This window comes from Bos javanicus, chromosome 12 (genome assembly GCF_032452875.1).
Source record: "Bos javanicus breed banteng chromosome 12, ARS-OSU_banteng_1.0, whole genome shotgun sequence".
Taxonomy (NCBI): Eukaryota; Metazoa; Chordata; class Mammalia; order Artiodactyla; family Bovidae; genus Bos; species Bos javanicus.
In genome coordinates, this window is record NC_083879.1 from 5343388 (window position 1) to 5367779 (window position 24392).

Consider the following 24392-nt stretch of genomic DNA (forward strand, 5'->3'; position numbering starts at 1 on the left):
TATTCAAACTTAAAAACATTAGTTATTTTGAGTGTAAATCAATTAGGTCTTTATTAAGAATATCGTGTACACATCTCAGGGCTTCCCTGGTGAATCAGATAGTATAGAATCTGCTTGCAATGCAGGAGTCCAGGATTTGATCCCTGGGTAGGGAAAATCCCTTGGAGAAGGGAATAGCAACCCATCCCCGTCTTCTTGCCTGGAGAATTCCACGGACAGAGACTGGTGGGCTACTATAGTCCATGGGGTTGCAGAGCTGGACATGACTGAGTGCCTAACACTTTCACTTTACACATCATAATGAAAAGAAGGAATGAACGGAAACTGATGGAGTATTAAATCTCTTGTTAGCTATCCAGCCTCAATATTTTTATTGTGACTGTTTAAAAATCTTATGCATTAAGTAGCTAGAGATGAAGCACAGAATTAAAATACTTCTATCAGCTTCTGTTGATTAGATATTATTTCATAGTTCAAAAGACTGCACTTTTCTTTTTGCCTGCTAGTCTAAGTCCTACTTTTTCAACATTGCCAAGTGGTCCTGCTACCATTTACTTCAAACTTAACCCAACAACAGAGTGTGATGGAAAATAATAACTGCTCCTTTGCTGAGACGTTACATGTCAACTTTTCACCTAAGGCAAAATTTAATGGCTGACTTGTGAATCTTCATTTCTAGAGATTTATTATGGAAACACTGACATAACCTTTAACCAGAGCAAACAGAGCCACTCTAATAAGCAGGCAACACCAAAACTAAAAATGCACAAGGAACAGAAAGATCCTGGCAGGAATTAATCTGCCATTTTCACACATCTGCCCAAGGGAAGCATTGTAATTGCAAAATTTACTCTAAGACTGCTGAGACTCATAGTAATTATGTTTCTTTTTTTTTTTAATAGAAATAGCCACAGGTGGTAACAAATTGGGTTTTGAAACGGGGAACTGGGCATGCATTCTAACCCAAATTACTATGTAATTGTCTCAATTATATTAAAAAAAAAAATCATGGAAAACCTCAAATTGCTCAAAATCAGGAAAAAAAAAAAAAGTCTCCTTAAATGTATTCCCTGTCTTGTTTCTCCAAGCTTAGTCATTTTGCTTCATTTGTTGGTATTGGCCCAGCTGATGTGAGGGCCACACTGCAAGGTTACTCTTGTCAGTAACCTTATCTTGACTGGAAGTGGGATTTGTTTACTAAGATAGTTCCCTTATTTTCAGCCTTATTATCATCTAAGAATAAATACTAGCCTTCCTAGAAGGTCAGGATCTGGAAATTCATCTAATAATTATTATCCGTGCATCTGCCAACACTTAAAGTATAAGGTTATAAACTTTTTTTTCAACCTATGTATTGTATCAAAATATTTCCTATTTTTCATATAATATCTTCTCTCAATAAATTGTCTTTATCCTACATTTAAATTCATGCATTAGCACCAATATATTTTCATTGCTCCTAAAATTACAAATGCACTTTGTGCCTATGCCATGCCAAGAAAGAGTCACCTATATCGCCAAACATTTCTCATTAATCAGAAATTTCCTATTTAATCAATCAAGATTAAAGTAAGAGAATAAGGGTTGGTTTAAAACAAAAAGAAAAAACACAATTCATTAATGTTACACAAGGTCATCCAAAGCTAAAATAATAAACATAAAGCAATCAAGTGTCTTGCCTTAAAACTATGTGAAGGTAAAACTGCACAGAATCTTTAATTCTGTCTTAATGGGAATGCTTGTAATGATAGATGGTTGATTTATCTTTCATTTTGCATGGTTTACATCTCCTCTTATTCATATTCTCAGTGCATTAAGTTGATTTGGGATAAACTATTTTAAAACAGATGCAAATCTGCCAAAGCAAAATAGAAATTTTGTGTCTTAAGAAGACACAGTAATAGAAGTCACCAATATCAAGCAATTTCCTGGGTTTTTGCTGATAGAACTATTGAAATCAAAACTAATTATTTTTCAAGTTGTCCAGAAATTTTTATAACTAATATTTATATAAAGATGTATAACTAAGCAATTGCCAAATTTGAAATGGAAAATATTTCCTTTTTGAAGCTAAGTCTTTTTTTTTTCTCAAAAATACTAAGGGATAACATTTTTTCTAGCAAGTTTTTCTAAGATTTTAAACATATTATTTCTCAAACATTCTAACTTCTTACTGTTACCTCATCTACTGAAATAGGGACATCAGTAAAAGTGCATTTTGGTAACCTCATACTGTGGATGGATAATCCTTCTCGTGGCAATTATAAGTGCATATATATATATATATATCAGTTCTGCATATGCAGTTGCTCTGGTATTATGGAAAAAGAGCAAAAATCTATCAAACATTCAGTCCTAAAATAATTTCAGTATACTCTGTTAAAATATACTGTGTGCAAAATAAAATGAAGAGCTTTTAGCAAAAGTTTTTACTGAATTGGAGGACACGAAAATTCTAGGTATAAGTATAATTCAATCATTGCTTAACAATGATTACTGATTCAGGTAGAAATATTGTAAAAGTATACCAGTTGATGACTTATGCTTAAATTACATTTTTAAAGTTACCACCAAGTGGAGCTTAAGAAAACATACCTAAGCACCACAGTTGCTGGAAAGAAATTAGTTGAGTCATGCAAGTTAAACCTATCACTTAAAAATAAATATGCCATCAAAATAGCACTAGAAAAGTTGAGAATATAGTCATTATCCATATTATATATATATCCATATTAATATAATTTACAAACATGTATCCGGTGTTTCTTGAAAACAGCATATATCTACAAAACGATTATGAATATATAGCTTTGAAAACATGAAATAGAGCTTTAATGTTCACACTTTCATATTCTACAAAGGCTGCTTCTAGTTGATGAAAGAAGTAAACAAGAAATTTTCCTTTAAATGGTCCCTTTAATATGTTTCATTAATTAAAAATCAATCAAAAATATTACAAGCCTAAAAAATAAATATTTTTCTTACAGCGTGTATTCTACCAAATAAGTTTCAAGATGATAACCATCTTTACCTTGCTTGTTTTTCATTCAACACAAATATGGTTCACGACCATTTCAGAGAATAGAAATATATAGAAAATAACTCAAATCTTTAAATATTTCATAATGTATGAAATAAAATGCATTTCTTATACCATTAAATTATTTTAATATATTCCATTCCCCTAATCAGAACTAAGTCTATTTATGTAGATTAGTTACATCTAAAGTCTAATTTATCCAACCTGTATTTATCCTTTGATCACAAAGCTTGTTAACTTAAATGGTCTTTTATTGTTATGATTCATTTTCCCATAATTATGCTGTTTAACTGCCTTATTTTTTTGAATAAATATATGCAAACGTGCCAATCATATTTAGCACAGTTATGCTAGATGCTCAATGAACTGTAAGAGTCATTTCACTACAATAAAACTCCTTGGAATAGATCCAGGGCAGAGCCTACAAATACCAGTAATCAGAATGTCACTAGGATCAGAACAGACAAATAGAAGTGTGTCGCATGTATATCAATAGATTCTCTCAAACACTGTCTGAAACCAATTTTACAGTCTATCACTGGAAGAACACAGTGCACAAGAGTGAAAAGTGCCACCCACACTCCACAACTTTGCATCTGTATTTTGCTACATCTTTTTTTTTTTTTTTTGCTTTACTTTAAAAATATTGAATTTATACTTCTGCAGTAGCAAGGACGCAATAACAGGCTTCTGCTTAGTCACAGGACAGAATGTTGATGCCATTAAGAACTTCTTTATTATAAGATAATTTATTTCAGGAGACCAAAGGATAGCAATACATCACTGTCAAAGCTAGTGGTGAAAGCTATGACTAACTGTAAAATACTGTGTGCCTTTGAAGGGAATTCTTGTCAATGTCTCCTTTGCTAAAACAGGTTGACAATAGGTTAGTGTAGGTCCAATGAAGATTTAAAAGCGTTTCGTAGATGGGTGTCAGAAGTCAACACTATCTTCAAATTGATAGGCAAGATGACCATTATGTTAGTCTCTAACAAATAGACAGTCATTGGTTGAAGGAATTCAATAGGAAAAAAAAAAAAAAAACACCCTCTCCCTAATGACTTTACTAAAAGATGGCTTTAAGATGATGCCCAATGGGATTTATTAAACAGTAGCATCACTGAGGGGAATACATTCTGAAGCAATGACTAAAATCACAATTAACAGGTGCATTTGTAAGAATTTACCCACTATTGAGTGTATTGCAAAACTTCTCAGCGTAGGGGAGTTAAGTTTCACTTCCTAACTAGCATGAGACCAGTTCCAGTGGCTTCACCTTCCCCCTCTGGTTTCATCAGCAGGCTCCCAGCATATACTCTCACAGTGCCTCTAGACACCCCACCACACTACCTAGAGAATCAGAAAACTTGGGTTTCCTGCATTGCAGGCAGATTCTTTACCATCTGAGCCACCAGGGAAGCCCCAATCTACATAAACTCCAACCTACTGTCCACTGAAAGCCAGCTGTTCCTGAACTACTCTGGAATAACCGCCTCTATTTTAAGGAACTTCAAAATGTTTGAAGCTTGAAACAGTGAGATTATCAAGTTTAAAAATATTTTCAAGGAAAAAGCAAGGTTTGAGTTCATCCTAGAAAAGAAAACTACCTTTGAAATAAAAAAGTACAAAAATGGGCTAATATTTGTGCTTGACCTTTATGTACATTATACTGAAAATGTAAAGACATATACACATGTACATGAATACATTAATTTCTCCAGGAAGTTTGATTGTTCACATTTTCATAAATATGGGCAGAGCCAGCCTTCACTGAATTAAGGCATGTAAACCTTTATTAACCTTGCATTTTTAAAAATATTTTCTTAATTTACATCTCTTACTTATATAGATGTATTTCTACTGCATTTATTACATAAGCAGCACTAACACTGAAAAATTTGAAACTGGAAAATAGTAGTGAAACATGATAAAGTATAAATATTACTGTTTTCAACAATATTAAATATTTATCTACAGATTTAAATATGTATATTTCTTAGTCTTTTAAGAGATAATGTTTGGGATTATTTTAAAAATAACATTTATTTTAACCTCATATAAATGTATATCTATGCAGCATAAAAAAGTGAATAAAATGTACTATAAGAGCAACTTTATAAATAAAAGTTTTTTGGTGTTCTTATTTTATTTTTTGTTTGACTTGATCAATATAGTGACAGGCAACAGGTAATGCTTTAGAACATGTAAATTTATTTTCTTGAATAAAAATATGTTCAAGCAGTTGAAATAGGAATTTTAGAGCATGCTTTTCTATGGCCTGATTGCACACAGCCTTAAATAGCAAGATGATGCCAAGAATAAAATCCTCCTTCCAGACTTCTATATAATAGTATTATTGATATTACAAAATTCACTCATAGAATTCAATAAAAATTATAGAGTCACTCAAAGAACTTAAATAAAATTAAAAATCATCTTACTCTTACATTTTAAAAGACTGATAAAGATGTAAGAATAAGACCTTAAAGATACTAAAGTACTATCTAGCTAATATTTTGAAAATTTTCTTGAAAACTAAAAAATATTGGTTAAAGAAACTATTACCTCATGAGCAGTTAGAGCAGCTGATACTAAAAGTGAGCCTAGGGGTTCTAGTTCATATAGTAAAAATGTTATGACTTTTGTTTTTTTATTTATTATAAAATAGAGAAATGCACAGAGATTTACACTGCAGCTGAGATTTTCAAAAGCAAACACAAAACTAAGAATAAAAATAATAACATATTAAGAATGATAATAATTTGAATTTTAAACTCTTCTCCAAAGAAACTCAAACTGCTGAATATCCACCTTAATTGCTGAGTAACTTTTAAAGTTTATTCCTACTTTATTCGTACTATTTTTAATATAGTAAAAACAGGAAGCCAGCTTCCCTGGTGGCTCAGATGGTAAAGAATCTGCCTATAATGCAGAAGACTCAGGTTCAAACTCTGGTTTGGGAAGATCCCCTGGAGAAGGGAATGGCAACCCACTCCAGTATTCTTGCCTGGAGAATTCCATGGACAGAGGAGCCTGGTGAGCTATAATCTGTGGGGTTGCAGAGTCAGACATGACGGAGCGACTAACACTTCAACTTCAAAAACAGAAAGATATGTTTTATGATTGTGTATTCACGTGAATTTGAAGTAGAACTGAAACCTACCTTTTAAAAAAAACTTAAAAAACCGAACTGGACAAGATAATTCTAGAGGCATGCAGTAAGATAGGGATATTCCCTTCCTATTCAGCCCATCACAAACCCTAGAAATAGAGATGTATATCAAGTTTATGGAAATAAGTGCATGTGATTAATAAAATGGTTTCATCTTGGAATAACACTGCAAAAGATTCTTTAAAATCATGAATGGAAAAAAAGTTATTCACATACTTTGTGATTGTTACTGAAATGCCTACCATACCAGAGTATGAAGTTTTGAAAATTGTGGTCTTAAGAACTCATCTGGGCCCCAAGCCAAAAATCTCTTGTATTAGAGAAGTAGCAATAAGACAGACAATGGTTAATGTTGCTAGGAAAGATGTATTTTGTCTTTCACCCTTTCATTCTAAGATACTGACTTTATTATCTACATTATGATACTAGAGTCCTCTATGCCTCAATCTCATTTTTATATATTTGGATTGACTGAAGGTATTTTCATATGTTTAATTCACTTTTATTGAAAAGGCCATCCAGGTATATCAAAAGGATTTCCTCTTCCAGGATAAAAAGTCTAAAGTCAACCAGAATGTGAATCTTTTAAAATTGAACTGTAAAACACTGTGTAAGAATGTATTCCTTTCAAAAATTTATTTTAGTATATCTTATTCTGTTGGCTCAACATACTTTCTTCTATGACAGCATATTAAGATGACTACATTTTATGTGCTACCAATAAAAAAAAAAAACTGAAAACACAGAAGTTTAAACAAAACTGGAAATTCTCCCACCAGTGAGAAGTCCCCAGCCTCCTTCCTCTTCGCAACCAGGCCATCATTGAAAACACCTGTGGAAAATTTACCCAGCTACCTAGTAATTCTTGATAAGTCACGATTAGCAGTAACTTGTGACAATTTGTAATGACCTCCACTTGATTTTAGATTCTCATACTAAACTATGAAATAATTCACATGAAAACTGCTCCAATGAAGAGTGCTTTTATAAATTTGTGTAATAATCTATTTGTCTAACTGACCACAAAATCTGTGTTCCTGTTTTATTCCAAATTACTTTTGTGGCTTTAAAGTTAATAAGATATTTCATTATAATAATATTGTATTATGATTCACACTACTGAGGATGTTTTAATCACTAGTCAATTGTTTGAACACTTTATAGATTGACTTTAAATGGGCTGAGAAACTTGAAGAAAATCTTCAATAAACTACTTTTTCACAAACCACTGTTTTTACACCAACTTACATGATTTTTTGGCATCTATTCTCAATAAAAATTCATGCCAAAAAATCTATAGATATTAATCCTAAAATTTTAGAGCCTGCAACTCACACAAAGTCTTCTGAAAAATTTTAATTTGTGTTGTAACATGAGTCTTATAATCCCAAAGTTCCTAAATTTCATTTCACCACCCTTTAACAGTGTATCTCAAAACAGTATGATTTTTTTTTTTTCATTTTATACTCTGCGAATATTCTAAACAGCACCCAAGATGCTGGAAAATAAAGATAAACCAGACCCAATAGCTCCTTCTTCATCTGTATTCTGTGGATTAAAATTCTTCCTTCAGAAAGACATGGGTTTAATAGTATGTTTCCTCAGCAGGTTGTGTTAAATAAACACACATTAATAAATGAACTTGAAACAAGAATATGGGATGCCTGAACACTTTAATTTGAGCTTGTCAGTTCTGCACAAAGTGTTTGCAGCACACTAGTTTAAAAAAGAAAGCAAAAAAGCAAGGTCACTGTACTCAATTTACTCTGTTCCCCATAATAGGCACTGAGAAAAACTTGACACAGTTACAAGGAAATTAACATATTAGGAACTTAAAAGGCATCCCTTATAAGACTGCAAAAACTCCCAGTTGTAGAAGCAATATGGGCAACTGAGCCAGGTTGGAAACCATTTCAAGAACTTAAACTTATCCTGTGTCTTTATGTCATGAAGTACGATTCTGGAAGAAAGGGAATAGCAGGAAAACAAGGAAGTTTGCCTCCTTTGTTTTCTGTTTAAACTCTCTCTCCCCAGCGTGTGTGTGTGTGTGTGTGTGTGTGTGTGTGTGTGTGTGTGTGTGTGTGAGATTTGCCCTGGCTCAAGTTTTACTGCTAATGAGAGGAATCATCATCATCTGTCCCTCGGGCAATGGCCAGATTCAAGACGGTATGGTGTAAACACTGCTCAAGGACCCCTGTCCGTCAAAGCCTCCTGGGTACTTCCACCCAAGATTGCTTCTCCCTAAACTGATCAGGAATCAGGCTTGCTGAGGATTTCACTGCACAAACTTCATTCTTATTGGACACTAAATAAGAATTCAACTCATAGTACTTGAAGAGGAAGATTAAGCATTAACCCTCTGTGATATCTTTTTAACTGTCAATGGTAAAACTATAAGAAAGTATATAACAAGTGTATTTATAGAAATTATCATAAATACCAGTTTTACACACAGACTTTCATAGAAACTATAATTTTTATGGGAGAAATTTCTTGTTCAGTTTTATAGAGATCGCCAAAAATCATGATTACTAGTGTATAGCAAACATTGTAAAAAATGGGATTTAAAACTACAATGGATACTCTGGTATTCAGTAGTGTTCAGTATGAGTCTGATTTACAAGGACATTAAAATATTATAAGACACTGTTTTGCTGAGTTTTACTATTTGTTACACTTCTGTTTAAAATGATAAGATTATGAAATTCTACTACTCTGTTTTATAATAATAAATGTTTTTAATAATAAAAACATTACTGAGTCAAGTGTCACTAAAAGGTATTTGTTTTTCCAAAGCACAAAATTCTGAGTAAATTATTTTCATTTGCCCCAAACTAATTTTCCTCCCAAAATGTCACTTTCAGTAAACTCAATTTCAAATTGCAAGTATTGCTCATCCAGAGTAATCTTTAGCAACACACATTGATAAGCAAAAATTAAGTTTGTTTTTGTGACACAATCCAATAATAGATAAAGAAACTAGGCAATAACTAAACACAGTACAATCAACTGCTTTTGTTAGTCTAGAGCCCATGCTGGGTCAGTTAGTTTTTTTCATATACCAATAATGTGAATTTACTATCTGATTTATATTAAATATCACTTAGATATACTGAAAATATGCAGTATGCAAACTAAATGCATCCTGGAATTCTTTTTGGTACAGGTGCCTTTAGTGCAACTTTGCCTCCTGTTTTCACAGCAGAGAATGAGACCAGCCCTCCAATGTACTCTGTTCATCTCTCAATGACTTTAAGGAAACAGATCAGGAAAACCACAGGACAAAATAAATATAAACTTTTCATAGATATATATAAGTCATATCTAGAGCCTATACTTTTTCAAGTTTCTCAAAGATCTTCAGAATATAATTCACATTTCCAAGCTTAAGCTACACTAATGCACTGTCTGCAGTTTCAGCTGAAGAATTAATAAGATTGTGCCCTTTAGAATACTTTTTAAATAGAAACACTGATTTGGGGGTGGTGGTAAAAACTGGTATGATTCAGGCTCTGAAAATTCTGACGGCTTGTTGGTTGATATGCTGTACTTAAGTAGTTAGCTTCTTTTAAAAAGTAATTAGCTACTTAATACTGGGGAATACATTTCTTTTGCCATCAGATTTTTTTAAATGAAATACAAAAATTTTAAGTGAATTAACTGAAAAAAATGTTCTACTCTAGTAATCCTCTGTTGTGGAGAGAAATGCAGACCAGCAAAGTAAAATAAACTGTGAACACTGAACCCGGGTAACATTTTAAAACCTATAAAAAAATAAACGTTTAAAATGCAACAAAAGTAAGACATTTTACATCTTATAAATTTTCGACTATTCACATGGGAGGGGTTATGTGTAGACTATGCTGTGCAGGCAGTGGCCCAAGTGGAAATCCTTTTCCGTAAGTGCCCCTCTCACAGCTGCTGGCAGTGTGGCTCTTCCTGTTTCAAAGGTTTCAGGACAGCTCCCCAAGCCAGCAAGAAAGTGAAGTCCCAGTGATGCTAAAAGTCTCCTACCTGAATTATGGACATCCGCGTGGCTGGGGTCTCGCTCGCGTTAGTCCCTTGTCCGGTAAAGCTGGTGTGGCAGCCCGCGTGGCCCTGGGGAACAGTCAGGTTGTTGGAGGCCGGTTTGAGATACATCACCTCGGACCGGGGCGAGCTGAGCGGCAGGCGCGTCTGGTAGTCGAAGTACATGGGGGAAGTGGCCAGGGAGGGGCTGCTCACCACATTCATGACGTTCATGGCGTTCCTCTCCTCCACCTCGCTCTGCACCAGCATGATATCGTTTTTGTTGATCTTCTTCTTCTTGCCCTTGCCCCCGCCCAGCTGCGGGTGGCTGTACTCGGCGATGCGGCAGTTGTAAGTGCGAATCTCCTTGTTCTCGCGCTTGCACTTAACAGCGATGGTGATCATGGCCGCCAGGAGGATGATGGAGATGGTGCTCAGGGTCACGATGAGCGGCAGCGACATGTCCCAGTGGCGCTGCTCACCGTTCACCCGGGGAACGCCCTCGGGCAAGGAGCCGCTCACCGAGCGGATGATGAGCTTGGCCACCGCGGACAGGGTGGGCTTGCCGTGGTCCGTCACCTTCACGACCAGCTCCACCACTGGCGTCACGTCCTCCCAGAAGGGGTGCAGCGTGCGGATCTCGCCGCTGGATGGGTCGATTTCAAACAGGTGGTCGTCGTTCCCGTCCACGATCTCGTAGGTGAGGCGCCCGCTCTCGCCGAAATCGCTGTCGAGGGCGCGCACGGTGCTCACCAGGTAGCCCAGACCGGCGTTGCGCGGCACCTGCAGCTCGGCCGTGTCGTTCTGCAGCGTGGGCAGCACGATCACCGGAGCGTTGTCATTCACGTCTAGCACCGTCACCCTCACCGTGGCGTTGCTCTCCAAGTGCGCGGGCGCCCCGGAGTCCTTAGCAAGCACCTTGAACTCAAACGCCTTGGTCTGCTCATAGTTAAAGGAGCGCAGGGCGTAGATGGCCCCGTTGGTGGGGTTCACGGAGACGTAGGTGTAGATGGACACGTCGCCGATGTGCGAGGGCAGGATGGAATAGGACACCGTGCCGTTTTGGCCCAGGTCGGGGTCCTGGGCCAGCACCGAGCCCAGATACTCTCCTGGGATGTTGTTTTCGTGCACCTGCAGCACGTAGAGCCCCTTCGTGAAACGAGGCGGGTTGTCATTCTCGTCCAGAATCTTGACGGCGAACGACTTGGTGGAGTTGAGTGGGGGCGAGCCCCCGTCCCGCGCCACGATCGTCACGTTGTACTCGTCCTGGGTCTCGCGGTCCAGAGGGCGGTCGGTCACCACCGTGAAGAAGTTGTCGTAGTTCTCCTCCAGCTTGAAGGGCACGGAGCCTCCCGGGCCGCCAAGGCCGCCGCCGCCGCCCGGCCCGCCTCCTCCCAGGACCCGGCACTGCAGCTGCCCGTTCTTGCCCGAGTCTCGGTCGGTGACCCGCACCAGGGCGATGACGGTGCCGGGCGGGGCCGCCTCGCTCAGCGCCCCCTGGCGCACGGAGACGAAACCGATGGACGGCGCGTTGTCGTTGCGGTCGATGAGCTTGACCGTGACCTTGCAGTGGGCCGGGATAGGGTTGGGACCCAGGTCTCGGGCCTGCACGTCGATCTCCAGCATCCCGTTCTCCTCATAGTCCAGGTTGCCCTTGACCCGGATCAGGCCGGTCTTGGGGTCGATGGAGAAGAGCTCCCGCACGCGGTCGGGCACGTAGCTGCTGAAAGAGTAGAGCACTTCGCCATTGGGACCCTCGTCGGCGTCGGTGGCGTTCAGATCAATGACCACGGTGCCCAGCGGGGCGTTTTCGGGCAGCTCCACCAGGTAGGAGGGCGCCTCGAAGACGGGGCTGTTGTCGTTCGAGTCAATCACCTTCACGTTGATTTGCACCGTGGCGGAGCGCGGCGGCTCGCCGCCGTCCAGGGCGGTCAGCACCAGAGTGTGATGGTTCTGCTGCTCGCGGTCTAGCGCCTTCTGGATAACCAGCTCTGGGAACTTGGAGCCGTCGCCGCGGGACTTGACGTCCAGCGCGAACAGGCCGTGGTCATCGCGCGTCAGCAGGTAGGTGCGGAGCCCGTTCTCGCCGGCGTCGGGGTCGTGTGCACTGGTGAGCGGGAAGCGGGTGCCCGGGGCCGCGTTCTCTGAGATGTCCATCTCAATCTGGTCCGAGGGGAAGGAGGGAGCGTTGTCGTTGATGTCCTGAATCTCTACCTTGATCATACAAATCTCCTTGTCATTGGCGAACACCTCGAGGGACAGCTGGCACTTGGCGTTGTGGCGGCACAAAGACTCGCGGTCAATGCGCTGCTTGGTGTAGAGGAGCCCGCTGTCCGCTTCCACGTCCAGCAGGTGCGGCGCCGAGTTCTCCAGCACCCGATAGCTGCTAGACTTGCTTCGCCCGCCACCACCGCCGCCTCGCTCTGAGGGCGGAAGCCCGGGCTGCAGTCGAGCATCCTTGCCGATGTTGCCGATCACCGTGCCGGCCCCTTGCTCCTCCGGCACTGAGTAGTTCAGGTTTTTGAGCGTCAGGGCAGGAGCCCATAGGAGGAAACAGCAACAGATGGAAAGATACATCCCAGACCGGCGGGGTGTTGGCAGAAGCAGCCGGACTGGAGGGGCTAGCGGATGGGTGCGCGCCAGCTTGGGGCTCCGGGCGCAGCTTCCGCGCCCGACGCGAGCCACAAGTCTCTGGATCCTCTCTTCCTTCCGCTCCCGGGATGCGGCACCCGGCGGTCTCTCCTTATTCCGCTCAAGTTCCCCGAACCTGTTGATCTACAGCATCCGCACTGGGCTGGGAGCAGCGGTGCAGCGGAGCTGCAGGGACACTGAGCAAGGCGGAGGCTCCCTGCGGCTGGGGGCGAGCCCGGGGCTTTGTCTCTCCCTCCTGGACTTCGGGCGACTCAAACTTGAGCGATGAGAGCAGCGATAAGAAGGAAATCGCGTCTGGGGAGGATGGTAATGAGCTGAAGAATCCGTAGGTTTTCCTCACTCCCGCTAGGGCGCTGCAAATCCACTCCAGCTTTTTGCCTCCGGAATACTCTTCACATCGGGTGGGGGAGGGAGCTGGGAGGTGTGTCTCTAGGCAGATCAGAAAGTGAAATCCTTACTTGTTTCTCTTCTTCAGTGATGAAATTGATGGGAATGAGGAACAACGAAGAGAGAGAGAGTCAGATATATTGAAGCTTCCCCGAAGCCTTGTGAAATGTCTGCTTGCTTCGCGGGTTGGTCTGTTTTCAGGCAGTGTTTTGCTGCATTTAGAGATCTAATCTCGCATTGGCGGCTGAGGCAGCGGTGGCGGCAGACTGCATCTCCAAGCCAAGGGTGTTTCTTTATTATTATTATTATTTTTTTTTCCTCCTTCTCTCCGTTCCGAACAGCCGAAGGGAGGGGAGGAAATGCAGCGCAAAGAACTAGTGTCCGGATTTGTAGTTTCCTCCCTCCACGAGGCTCCTCCCTCTCTTCCTCGGAAAAGGCTCTCCCCAAAGTCGAGGAAGCCACAGCCTGATCTGCGTTTGCGGTTGGAGTCTGTTGGGAGGAGGGAAATGTAGAGATGTATCTCCGCCTCTGTTGGTAGAACGCACTCTGATTTCTTACGCTGAGCCAGTAGCCGCCGCTACCATCCCATTCTCTGCCCGCGAGCAAGGACTTCTCTCCCTGCAGTTTAATTCCAGTTTGCTTTTCTTCCCAGGCGAAAGGAAATCAACAGGCAACTCATGGTTGGATGTGCAGATTTGAAGGGGGAGGGAGAGGCGGAATAAAAAGGAAGGGGGAGCCACCCTCCCAGTCCTCGCACACACACTCTCCCTGTCTCTCGCTAGAAGGGAAACAGTCTCTGCATTCAGAGGGTTGGGCTGTCAAGTGCCTCTCTTTTCTTTCTATTCAGCATCTCCTTCCAATGGCCCTGCCTCCCAGTCCTCTTCATCTAGAAAGGAAAACCTTGGCGAGGAATAAAAGTGGTGAATATTTGAAGCGAATAAAGTGCGGGCTTTTTCTTTTTTCTTCAATTTTTTTTTTCCTATAGTAGGAGTGGGTTGGATGAAAGAAACACATCAAGGTTTGGCGTGATGCATTCTGCAGTCTCGCTCTCGCAGTCTCTCTGGGCGAGTCGCGAGGGCAGCGGACTAAGAGCTGCCGCCGCGGCGGTCCAGCCGGGGCACCCGCCCCGGGGAGCTACCGCCCAGGGGATGCTAGGCACGGGTCTGTCTACACATTATCTCGGATTCTCGAGGCGCCTCGACAAACGGGAATGACACATCCAGAAATGCAGGTGTTCCGATCTGCCGGATGAGTCAGAAACAGCGGAACGAATCGAATTCACTCTCGCCTCATGGTCCTCCCTTCACAGACATTAGTTGTGGCTTCTTCCTAACGCTTTCTCTGACTCACTCTACAGAAAGAAAAGCCAGATTCATGTTTTGGGGAAAAAAAGAAAAAGCGAGAGAGAGGCAGGGAGGGGAGGAGGGAGGTGAAGCTGAATCCACCAGCACTTTTACTCTACCTCTTTCTGCCGGAGTCCGAGGCTCTGGAAAGCAAGGCGTCTGTTTTGCTAGGTGTTTTTATTTTAAAAATAAAGGCGTAAAGGAACCCCCAAATCTTTCAATCTTGGGTGAGAAAAAAAGAGAAAAAAAAAATCTGGATTAGAGAGATTGTTCACAGCTTAGCTCCGCATCACAGTTCACGATTTTCCTGTCAGTGTTTTCTATTCACAAAGTCCAGGACTGGTGTGCGTAGTTAATTGTGCAGTCCGTTGTGGAGGCTTTTTTTTTTTTTCCTCCTTTTCTGTCACGGGTGGTCTCTTTCAATCTGGTGCCTGACAGGATCAGCTCACAGCCTGGGAAAGACGTGCGGATTTCAAAGCAAATAAATCCATGTCCGCAGGCACAGCACCGATGGAAAGGAAAGGTAAAAATTCAACAGTTGGAGCGGCGTCCCCCCGGCCGCCCTCCGCTGCCGCATCCGCCGGGCTCGCAGTCCCCGCTCTCTCCCCAGCGCCTCTCGCTGACTGACTCTATTCACCTCACGCCGCCGCTTAAACATTGATACTGATTCCCCGCCAGCCAATAAGCGCGAGGCGCCAGGCCCGGCCTCCCCGGCCCGCGTCCAATGGGAGCGCCGGACAGACGACGGGGGCGGGGCCTGTGGCCCCGGCGCCTCAGAGCCATTGATCAGAGCCGCGAGACGGGGCCCGGCCGTGCTGGCCCAGCCCCGCGCTCGCCGCGGCGGGGGCGCCCCGGGCCTCGCCGCAGGGTCCCCCGAGTCTTAAACTGCCGGGAGAAACACCTCCTCCGTCTTCCTCTGGCAAAAAAGAGAATCTGAAAAAAAAAAAGTTTGACAGCAATTTATTTATTGTTTTATCCGATGTACGCGGAACCCGGAATCGCAGAGTGCTTGCAGAATAAGATAGCTGCGGTCTTCCTGTTGGGCTTCTGCTCTCTCTCTCTCTCTCTCTCTCTCTCTCTCTCTCTCTCTCTCACACACACACACACACACACACGAACGCACGCGCCGTACATTCACCCATACCAAGGGAGACGTAGATCTTCCGACTGCGCGTGTACCCATCTAAATGAGGTGCAGAGGGGTGTGTACTTCTTTCTCAGGCAGGGTGTGTGTGTTGTGTATTTCAGTGTGTGTGTAAATGCGAGGGTGCTGGCGCGCCCGCTTCTGCCCGCGCCGCTGCAAACAAACCTCGAGCAACAGTAATCAATATGTAACTTTCTGTATTCTCAGAAATATCAGCGGTCCCCCGGTACCCTGGCAAGGAAAGTCACTTGATTATGAAAGTGCTTCAGAAGAAAAGCAGAATGAAAGAGAGGCCATGTCTCCCCAGAGGAAAAAGCGCCTCTCCTTTAAGGAGAAAGGCTCACGGGCAATTTAAGCTTGGGGCTTGTTAAAACCCAAATCTGGCTAAATAATACTTAGAGCTTTACCCTTTTCAGTAGCCAGCATCTCAGCCCAGATTCAAAGTAAAGCAGACATCCATATACTCACGCATAATAGTTTTCAAGGTATTCTGTTTACCGTGATCTTGCTATTGAAGTTCCATGTGGAAATTTGAATGCTGTATCCTTAAGACCAAGTAGGTGTTGATGACCGTATTTGCCAAAGCCTCTACGCGTAGAAACTGAAACATAAACCTGAAGACAGATCAGTGGGAAATCTGGTAAGATTTGTACTTTCTAAGTAACACCACCACCACCACCACCACCACCACTACACACACACACACACACACATACATAAACACACACACACACAAATACACTCCTGATTCATCTACTTTTTCTACAACTTTACGTCCTAATCTCAGAGATTCTTTCTCCCCAAACTATTATCACAAACATCCATAAGGGAGGACTTCTTTGTTCATGATCCAGTCATTCTGGGAAAGAGTTAAGAATGCAAAAGAAAACTGAAGTATTGAAATAGAAAAGGTGAGTGTTTTGATTGCTAGAGTATTGATCACAATTCATAAATACTAAAGTAAAGTTGCCATTTATAAATTGTGAATGACTAACACACAAGTCTGTAACATGAATCATTCAAGATTCAAAGAAATCAAATCCAGACCAATTACAAGAAAGTTCTGATGACTGTTGTTAGGATAATTGCTTAAAGATTCAGGTAAAAGAGCTATTATTTCTCAGAGGATTCAATGAGATAACCTATAGTATGAATTTGCAGATGATTGGATCCAAAGTTCACCAGTTCTTTAAAAGACTATCTTTAAGAGTTTAAAAATGTAAAAAGGAATTCTTTACAGCCAGTCCTTCAAATCCTAAAATGTCTTTGCATTTTGTGAATAGGTAGTTTGTCATGCACATTCATTTGCTAGACAGGAGAGCTAGAGCTTTGTTGAAAGCTAGGTTATTTTGCGAAGTGGGTGCCTAGCCACACTGCCCTGTGAAACATTTCTCAAGCAGGGGTTAGTACCTCTATCCTAACTTGTGTGTCTTGAAATCTGAGGTGTAGAGGCTTTAAAAGCAGCCACTAACTTACGTCAAGAGTAGAGGTTACACATTCCTTTATTAATCATTACTTTTTTTAAATATGAAAAATCTGTTTTGTTTTTTTTTGCATTGCTTACTCATTCAAGGAAACTCATAAAATATTCTTACTTGAGGTTTACAATAAAGCAAACACAAGAGAATAAAAACTTCCTAGGAAATGGTCATATGATTTATTGATTATTCTTAATTTGATGTTTTATTATCCAAATGAGAGGAAACCCACAATGTCTCAGAAAGACCAGCACATCCTCATAGACACCAACTTGCCCATCACCCCTCCAGAGTAATTGTGTCACACCTCCCCCTAGTGTACGGAAAGAGAACTACCATGCTTATGGTCACTACCCCAGGGTTTCAGTCAAGGGGAGCAAAACAAAACTACTGCGTATCAGGTATCTTCTTTTTGTTTTACTTTCTAAGTTCTTTACCGCTGAGCCACTAGGGGAGCCCTTAAGTCTAATCTTTGTCTCATCGCTATTTCATTTTTATAGGAAATTGAATCAAATGATATTTCCCATTGTTTGACTTCCCTTTAACCAGATACAATTTTTAAAACTATGAGTGAGTGAAGTCGCTCAGTCGTGTCCGACTCTTTGCGACCCGGTGGACTGTAGCCCAACCAGGCTCCTCCGTCCATGGGATTCTCCAGGCAAGAATACTGGACTGGGTTGCCATTTCCTCTCCTAATTTGTAACACAAATTCTATTTTTCTTAAACATTATTTTTTTCTGTTTTGAATATCGTTTTGAATAATTTCTTTTTAACTATTCTTAAAATATTGACTTCAATTTAAACAAAAAGAGATTATGTAAGTACTGTTAACATTTCAAAGATCCTATTGGTTTTTATACCATAGGAGGCTATGAACATATGAGATTTAATAAGAAATCCAGAGGATCATAAAGTTGAGCATAACTCATGATATCTAGAATCTCATATTTCTCAAGAAAAGACTGGTTGATAATCATGATTTGAAATTACAATTGATAGTCTTAACCTTAAATCAAAATCATATTATTCTTTTGTTGTTGTTTAATCCTTAAGTCATGTCTGACTCTTTTGTGACCCCGTGGACTGTATAGCCCGCCAGGCTCCTCTATCCATGGAATTTTCCTGGCAAGACTACTGGAGTGGGTTGCCATTTCCTTCTCCAGTGGATCTTCCTGACCCAGGGATCGAACCTGCATCTTCTTCATTGCAGGCCGATTCCTTACTGCTGAGCCACTGGGGAAGCCCCATGTACTCTTCTTTTATTATCACATATATTGAACATCCAAAGCTTTTGTGTGATTCAAACAAAATATATATGCATGATGCCTCATTAAGAAAGAGTTCTGAGAAATACTCACATAGACATAGCATTATTTAATTAATAAGATAATGTATTGTAGGTGAGTTTTAAAATAAATTGATTAGGTTGGAAAGCTTCAAACATATTAAGGTCTATTTTTATAGGCTGATAAGGGGTGATTAATACTGCTATGTTAAATCAATAATTAAATATCATTATTCATGATTTTTAATTACAAAAGATATTTAATTTTGCCTCCAAGAGACTCTTTAATGTTTATATTGACTAGTTATAGCTATAGTTCCAAGAGTTTATGCATGTTGTCAAAATGGCAGCAATTATAAAATTCTTCCAAAACTTGTCCTATTTGCTTCATTCTTGAATTCAATAAAATACAGTTCTTAAGAGAAATCTTCGCTGCTGCTATTTTCAAATGTTTATATGACTGAAAAATTCTCTTCCCACTATTTCCTTTTCTGTCATTTTTACCATTATTTCATTACCTGATTTCATATATTTTTATTAGAGAATTTTCAAAAATGACTTTAACAGCTAAACTGTTTTAGGTTTAACAAGTATCAAAAATTTCCATATCATATTAAATTTACAAGTGAATTTTTTATTTATAGCTAGCTCCAGTTCCATTGTCTGTTAGACATACTTGAGGTTCACCTCTACATACAGCCATTGATCAATTGCTAACTTTTAATCAAAGCTTCCCCTTTTAATAAATAACAAATTTATTCTACTAGTATAACAATGACTAAAACATCTTTCTCCTTTATGAATGTTAATAAAGATAAGTAAAATATGATTTTAATAAAATAATACATATTAAGTATAATTTTTAAGTTTCAAGAGAAATTTTATAATTGAAACAGTTTGATTACTAAATTTCTCCTCTATAATAAATTAGAAAACAGTAAAGCATATCTATAAACAGTATGATAAATTGAATGTTAACTTTTTTCTCATTTTAATTAAAATGATTAAATCTTGCTATAAAAAATTTGTCAGGAAATGATATATATTGAATCCGTTCTATATGGTATGTATGTTATGTTACAATATAATATAGTCACATACAGTACCCTTCTCTTATACACAGGAAGTAAGTTCCCGAAGAGAAGTCAAATTAAAATTACAGGATTAACCTTACAAAAACTTGGAATTTCTAGTAATTTGAAATTCACACAATAATAAAGTAAATTTCCAACTGGTGCTACATATTTTATATACATATATGCATTATTTTATATACATATAAATCAGAAGTGGACATTCATAAATTAGTCACCAGTGATCAACTTTTGAATGCATTTTAGTCTGTTTATTTTAAAATATTGAGACTTAAATTTAAGAGGTAATTTAAACTTTTTATATATAAGTTTTACAGTTGCAAACTATTTGAAGTGGTTTTAACAAAATGTGTACATGTACTTGTGTGTAGAATACCTGAGAGAGAGCTCATACAGAAAATAGGAATCATCACCCTAATATGTTACAGTGTGTTTAATGTATTAATTAACATACATTAAAAAGGGGAGTTGGATTACATTGTATAAAATGTAAGTGTGAGAAAAGTTATCTTGAACTTCATAAATTTCTAATGGCATTATTTAGATCTTCTTATGCCTTAGCCAGAAATAAGAGTTCAGTTAATTGTGAAACCGCCACTCTCCTGCCCCATAAGAAATTGCATACTAGCTCCCCCTTGTGGCCACGTTAACTATAAAAAGACAGGCATTTGTTTAGGAAATTCCCTGCGTTAAAGAATATAGATTTCTTCAATCATTCTTTGTATACTAGTTTTCAAAACAAATAAAAAGGTTTTGAATGAAATGGTTAATTTACAGATGTAACTGATGATTTGTTAAGATAAAATGACTGAAGCTGGAAACAAAAATAATTATTTCATGAATGGTTCAACAATCCCATGCTAAGTTAAGCATGTTAGGACAATTTTAAACCTTATAGTTAAGCATGTCAGGAGAATTCTAAAACTGAGAGACCAGCCCTTGGAGGGAACCGGAGCAATTTGATTCAGTAGGTGGCACTCTTTCCTCAGAGTCAGTTTTGCTATGATGACCTGAAATGATGTTTCAAAAAGCTATGTCATTGGAGGTCCTGCCTTTCAGGTAAGGCAAAACCCAAAAGCTTATAATCACTTATTATTAATAACAGGTGAGATGTTTTTTTCCATTATTCTGAAGTATTTAAACATCCTTTCGTATAGCTATCGCACAGAGATCAATGAAAAGAATAGAATATATAAGAAGTACACTGAGCTCTTCAGAAAGCAAATAAGTACTCTACAAATCCTCTGCATTTTAATTATCATCATAATCATTAACCCTCCCAAGTCTCAGTGACAAGGTCTTACTTGGATAATTATGTCCTACTTATGTAAATTCCTCTTTTCAGTGAGCTAAACATATTATTTCCTCTTATCTTTTAAAAATTCGGAGCAGTTCGATTCAAAACCAAGCACTGTTAAACAGCTATTGTCTGTCACACTGGAAATAGCAGACTTTTGTTTTAGGTAGAGAAACTTTGTTTAGCTTTTCCCTTCTAAACATACACAAACAAGTACACATCTAATAACATTACTTCTGCTCTCAAGTGATGAAATGACGTTTTTTAAATCATGTTAAATGTTAAATAAATGGAATCACTGGAATGAATCATCTTTAAAAATACTATGGCTGGATGGATTTTTAGAGCTGCTGAAACCTAATTTCTAACATCAGCATCTCAGAGAGTGTCCACATCTTTCCAAGTCAGTGTTAACTGTTTCTAGAAAAGATGAGAGAAAAAAGGCCATGGTCACTTATAAATTACCAATACTAAAACAGAAATATAATGAAGTATTGTATTTTAATTAAATACTGAAAAACTTAAATCCAACTTTGGCGGTAAAAGAGCAATGTGTCTTTATTTCTCACAAAAATTAGTTACTGCAGTGTAAGTTTGATATGTGACAACCATAAATATAATATTAAACAAAAGAAATTTTAAGGCTTGCGTACTTGTTTAAATATTGGCCTGCTCAACTTCGAAAATGGACAAATTAAATCCTGAAATGTATTGGCTATATTAAGTAGATGAGTTAGGATTATCTTTGTTTTTATTCTAAATGATTTGATTGAGGCATATGAACCAGAGGAAAGCATAAAAAAGAATTTAAAATTATTGCATTGTTGTCATTTATACAAATATAAATGAATAATATTCTGAAAGTGTATCAATAACATACAGTTTTAATTAAACTCTTTTGTGACAAGGATCCTTTTGAGAATCTGCTAAATGCTACAGAACCCCTTTCCAATAAATCTGATGGTGATCTATAAATTCAGTTTGTACAAATATTTTCACAAGTACTTTTAGGAATTGTATATACTTCATTAGCATACTAACTGTGTACAAATATTGAAATAACTCTTTTAGAAGATGTTACAAAAGCAGCTTTGCTCTGCTAATATTAAAATTTTAAGAGGAATGAGAGGAATTTGTGTGATGCATTGCACTTTATGACATATATTTTAATAATTGAAAAATCAGTTTTTTAAAAGAAAAAGCTTCCTGTACTTTGATCAGAAACCTCACATACAGTGGAAAGCTTAATTGATTGTAACTATTGTGCTACAAAGGATCCTCACAAGCAGCAGGGAAGTAAAAGATTATGCAGGGAGCAGCCTCTTCATTTTAGTACTCAGGTTTAGCAGCCAAAAGACCGTTGAGATATAGAAATCTTCCTCACTCTGACCGCTGAAAGATGGACATATAATTCTGCCTAGTTAGAGATAAAGGGCCCTGTTACTGTGAACAGACAAAAGCAATTGGAGAAGGACATACTCATGGTGAAGATTTAAATGTTTATTTTATGACTCAGCCATTTCAACAAATATAAATTAGCAATATGCTAAAAGTGGTCACTAGATTGTTAAGTTATGGACCTTTTCAGGAATTTGCTGAATGCTTTAGAACCAATTTCCAACACATTTCATATAAAAACGTACATAGAAAATAGTACATAGTTTGTAAGGGAGCATTTATAAAGATGCAACCCATAGAATTCCTTGTGCTCCATGGACTCCAGATTAGAAGACTCTTAAGCACTGTGGATAGTATAGTGTATCCCTCCAAGTTGTTTCAGTCAAGAGTGAAAGCATTTGAGAAAAGAAAATCAAAGTACTTTGAGATGCATGCATACATTCAGAGGGGGAAATATTTCTGATTAATCCAAGTCTAAAATTTTGTTTAATTGGAAATATTAGTTTCAAAGTGAATTGATGACATGTGTGGATGTCACCTATTCCTCCTTTGCCTCAAATCTTGGTAAATTATGATTGACAATATCATTAGAAAAATAAAAGTGTGCATCTTGTGAAAAAGGCAACAATGACATAATTGAATAACAAAGAATGTTTTGTGGATACAGTTGAGATGGAACTAGATGGAAGGAAACTTCTGAAATCTTAGCTTCCCAGAGTCACTTACCTGGGTGTAAGAGGCAGAGATTTGGAAAAATATAAATATCATGCCCACTGGAGAGAAAAAGCTGCAAGAGCAGGTGGTGGGGAGAGAGTGGTTGCATATTTTATCAGTAGTTCTGAGAATTGCAGCAGATGACTGAGCCTTTGCTTTTGTCTGGATCTGATCAAAATCTGCACAGTCTCATAGGGAGCTGTCTACCTGTCTTTACCCTCTGTGAAGATCAACTAGGTAAATGTATCATTCTTAAAGATAGGTGCGGAGGGGAGTTTCAGAACCACATTCAGGAAGCATATATTCTCTTGTGAAGTGGAATTAAAGCAGAAAGTCTTTCCAAAATTTTGGTTCATATTCTCAAAAATATGTTTGGTTACAGTGAATCCAAGATATTTGAAGAAGAAGCCATGTAAAGGAAATAGTACAACATTTGAAAAGTCATGACTGCAATTTGTAAAACTACAGTAGGTTCGGTCAACAGCAGAAAGAATACTGGAAAAAAAAAAGTACAGAACTATATGAAAAAAATCAGCTTTTTTTTTTTCTTTCTTTCTGTAATTCAGAGGAAAGAAGCCAATGTAGAGAAATTAACTGAGAAAAAACAAATACAATGACAGGTGCAGGGTATCCATTAACAAAACACAATAATAAATAACAGAAATTGTAAAAGAGACAAAGAATAGAATGGGAAAATGAGGAAGATCAATAACCTTGAAAATAAGAGGGAAAAGGTTTTGGGGCTAAACAAATAACCAGTTTTATTAATTGAAATACTTTATTGACTACCAGGTGAACTGTAAAAGTCAAGTCAAAAATAGTCCTTTAATTTTTGAATTTCAAGGATGGTAAGAATTATTGTTGTGTTATCTCCAAGTGATGCCCCCCAGTGCAGCTCTGTGTGGGCTCCACCCTGTGGGCAGAGGGAGCAAATGAGCAGCAGTTGCTACATTTGTTCAAGTCCCAAGCCCACTGGTCCCAGGGGTGGGTTTCTACTATGTAGGATAAGCGACATTTTCAGAGAGCAAGCTGATGGGAAGAGGAGCAAGACAACATGGAAGTTGAATTCCTTGACCCGTAGGCAAATATCAGAGCTAAACCATAGTAGAAAATAGAGCTCTACATTATCCCACAAGCTCCTTAGCATTTGGACTCAATTTAAGATTTTTATAAATAATGCACATTTCTCCTCATGACTGCCTTTATTACGTAGACTCATTCTACATTCCTCCCTGTAGCCAGCCAATGACATTTCAGTCTTAAATAAACCTTGACTCCATATACTCAGAGTCCTACCTTCTCTTTTCTTTTCTCCTGTATTAGACTAAAAGTGCAATGTCCACAGTTATGCACATTTCTTCTCCTTATTTTGTTTCTCTT

At 39.1% G+C, this 24392-nt stretch overlaps 1 protein-coding gene across 2 annotated transcripts in view; it reads right to left on the bottom strand.

The window, feature by feature from the left end:
- PCDH17 (protocadherin 17) overlaps nt 1-15298 on the bottom strand; it is a 120943-nt gene extending 105645 nt beyond the window's left edge. Inside the window, exon 1 of one of the 2 annotated variants that reach the window (XM_061434436.1) lies at nt 10227-15298. In XM_061434436.1, coding sequence (XP_061290420.1) covers nt 10227-12797 — 2571 coding nt within the window. In that variant the 5' untranslated portion in view covers nt 12798-15298. The remainder of the gene's footprint in view (nt 1-10226) is intronic. The other variant, XM_061434435.1, reaches the window with a different exon arrangement.
- Nucleotides 15299-24392: the final 9094 nt, after the last annotated feature.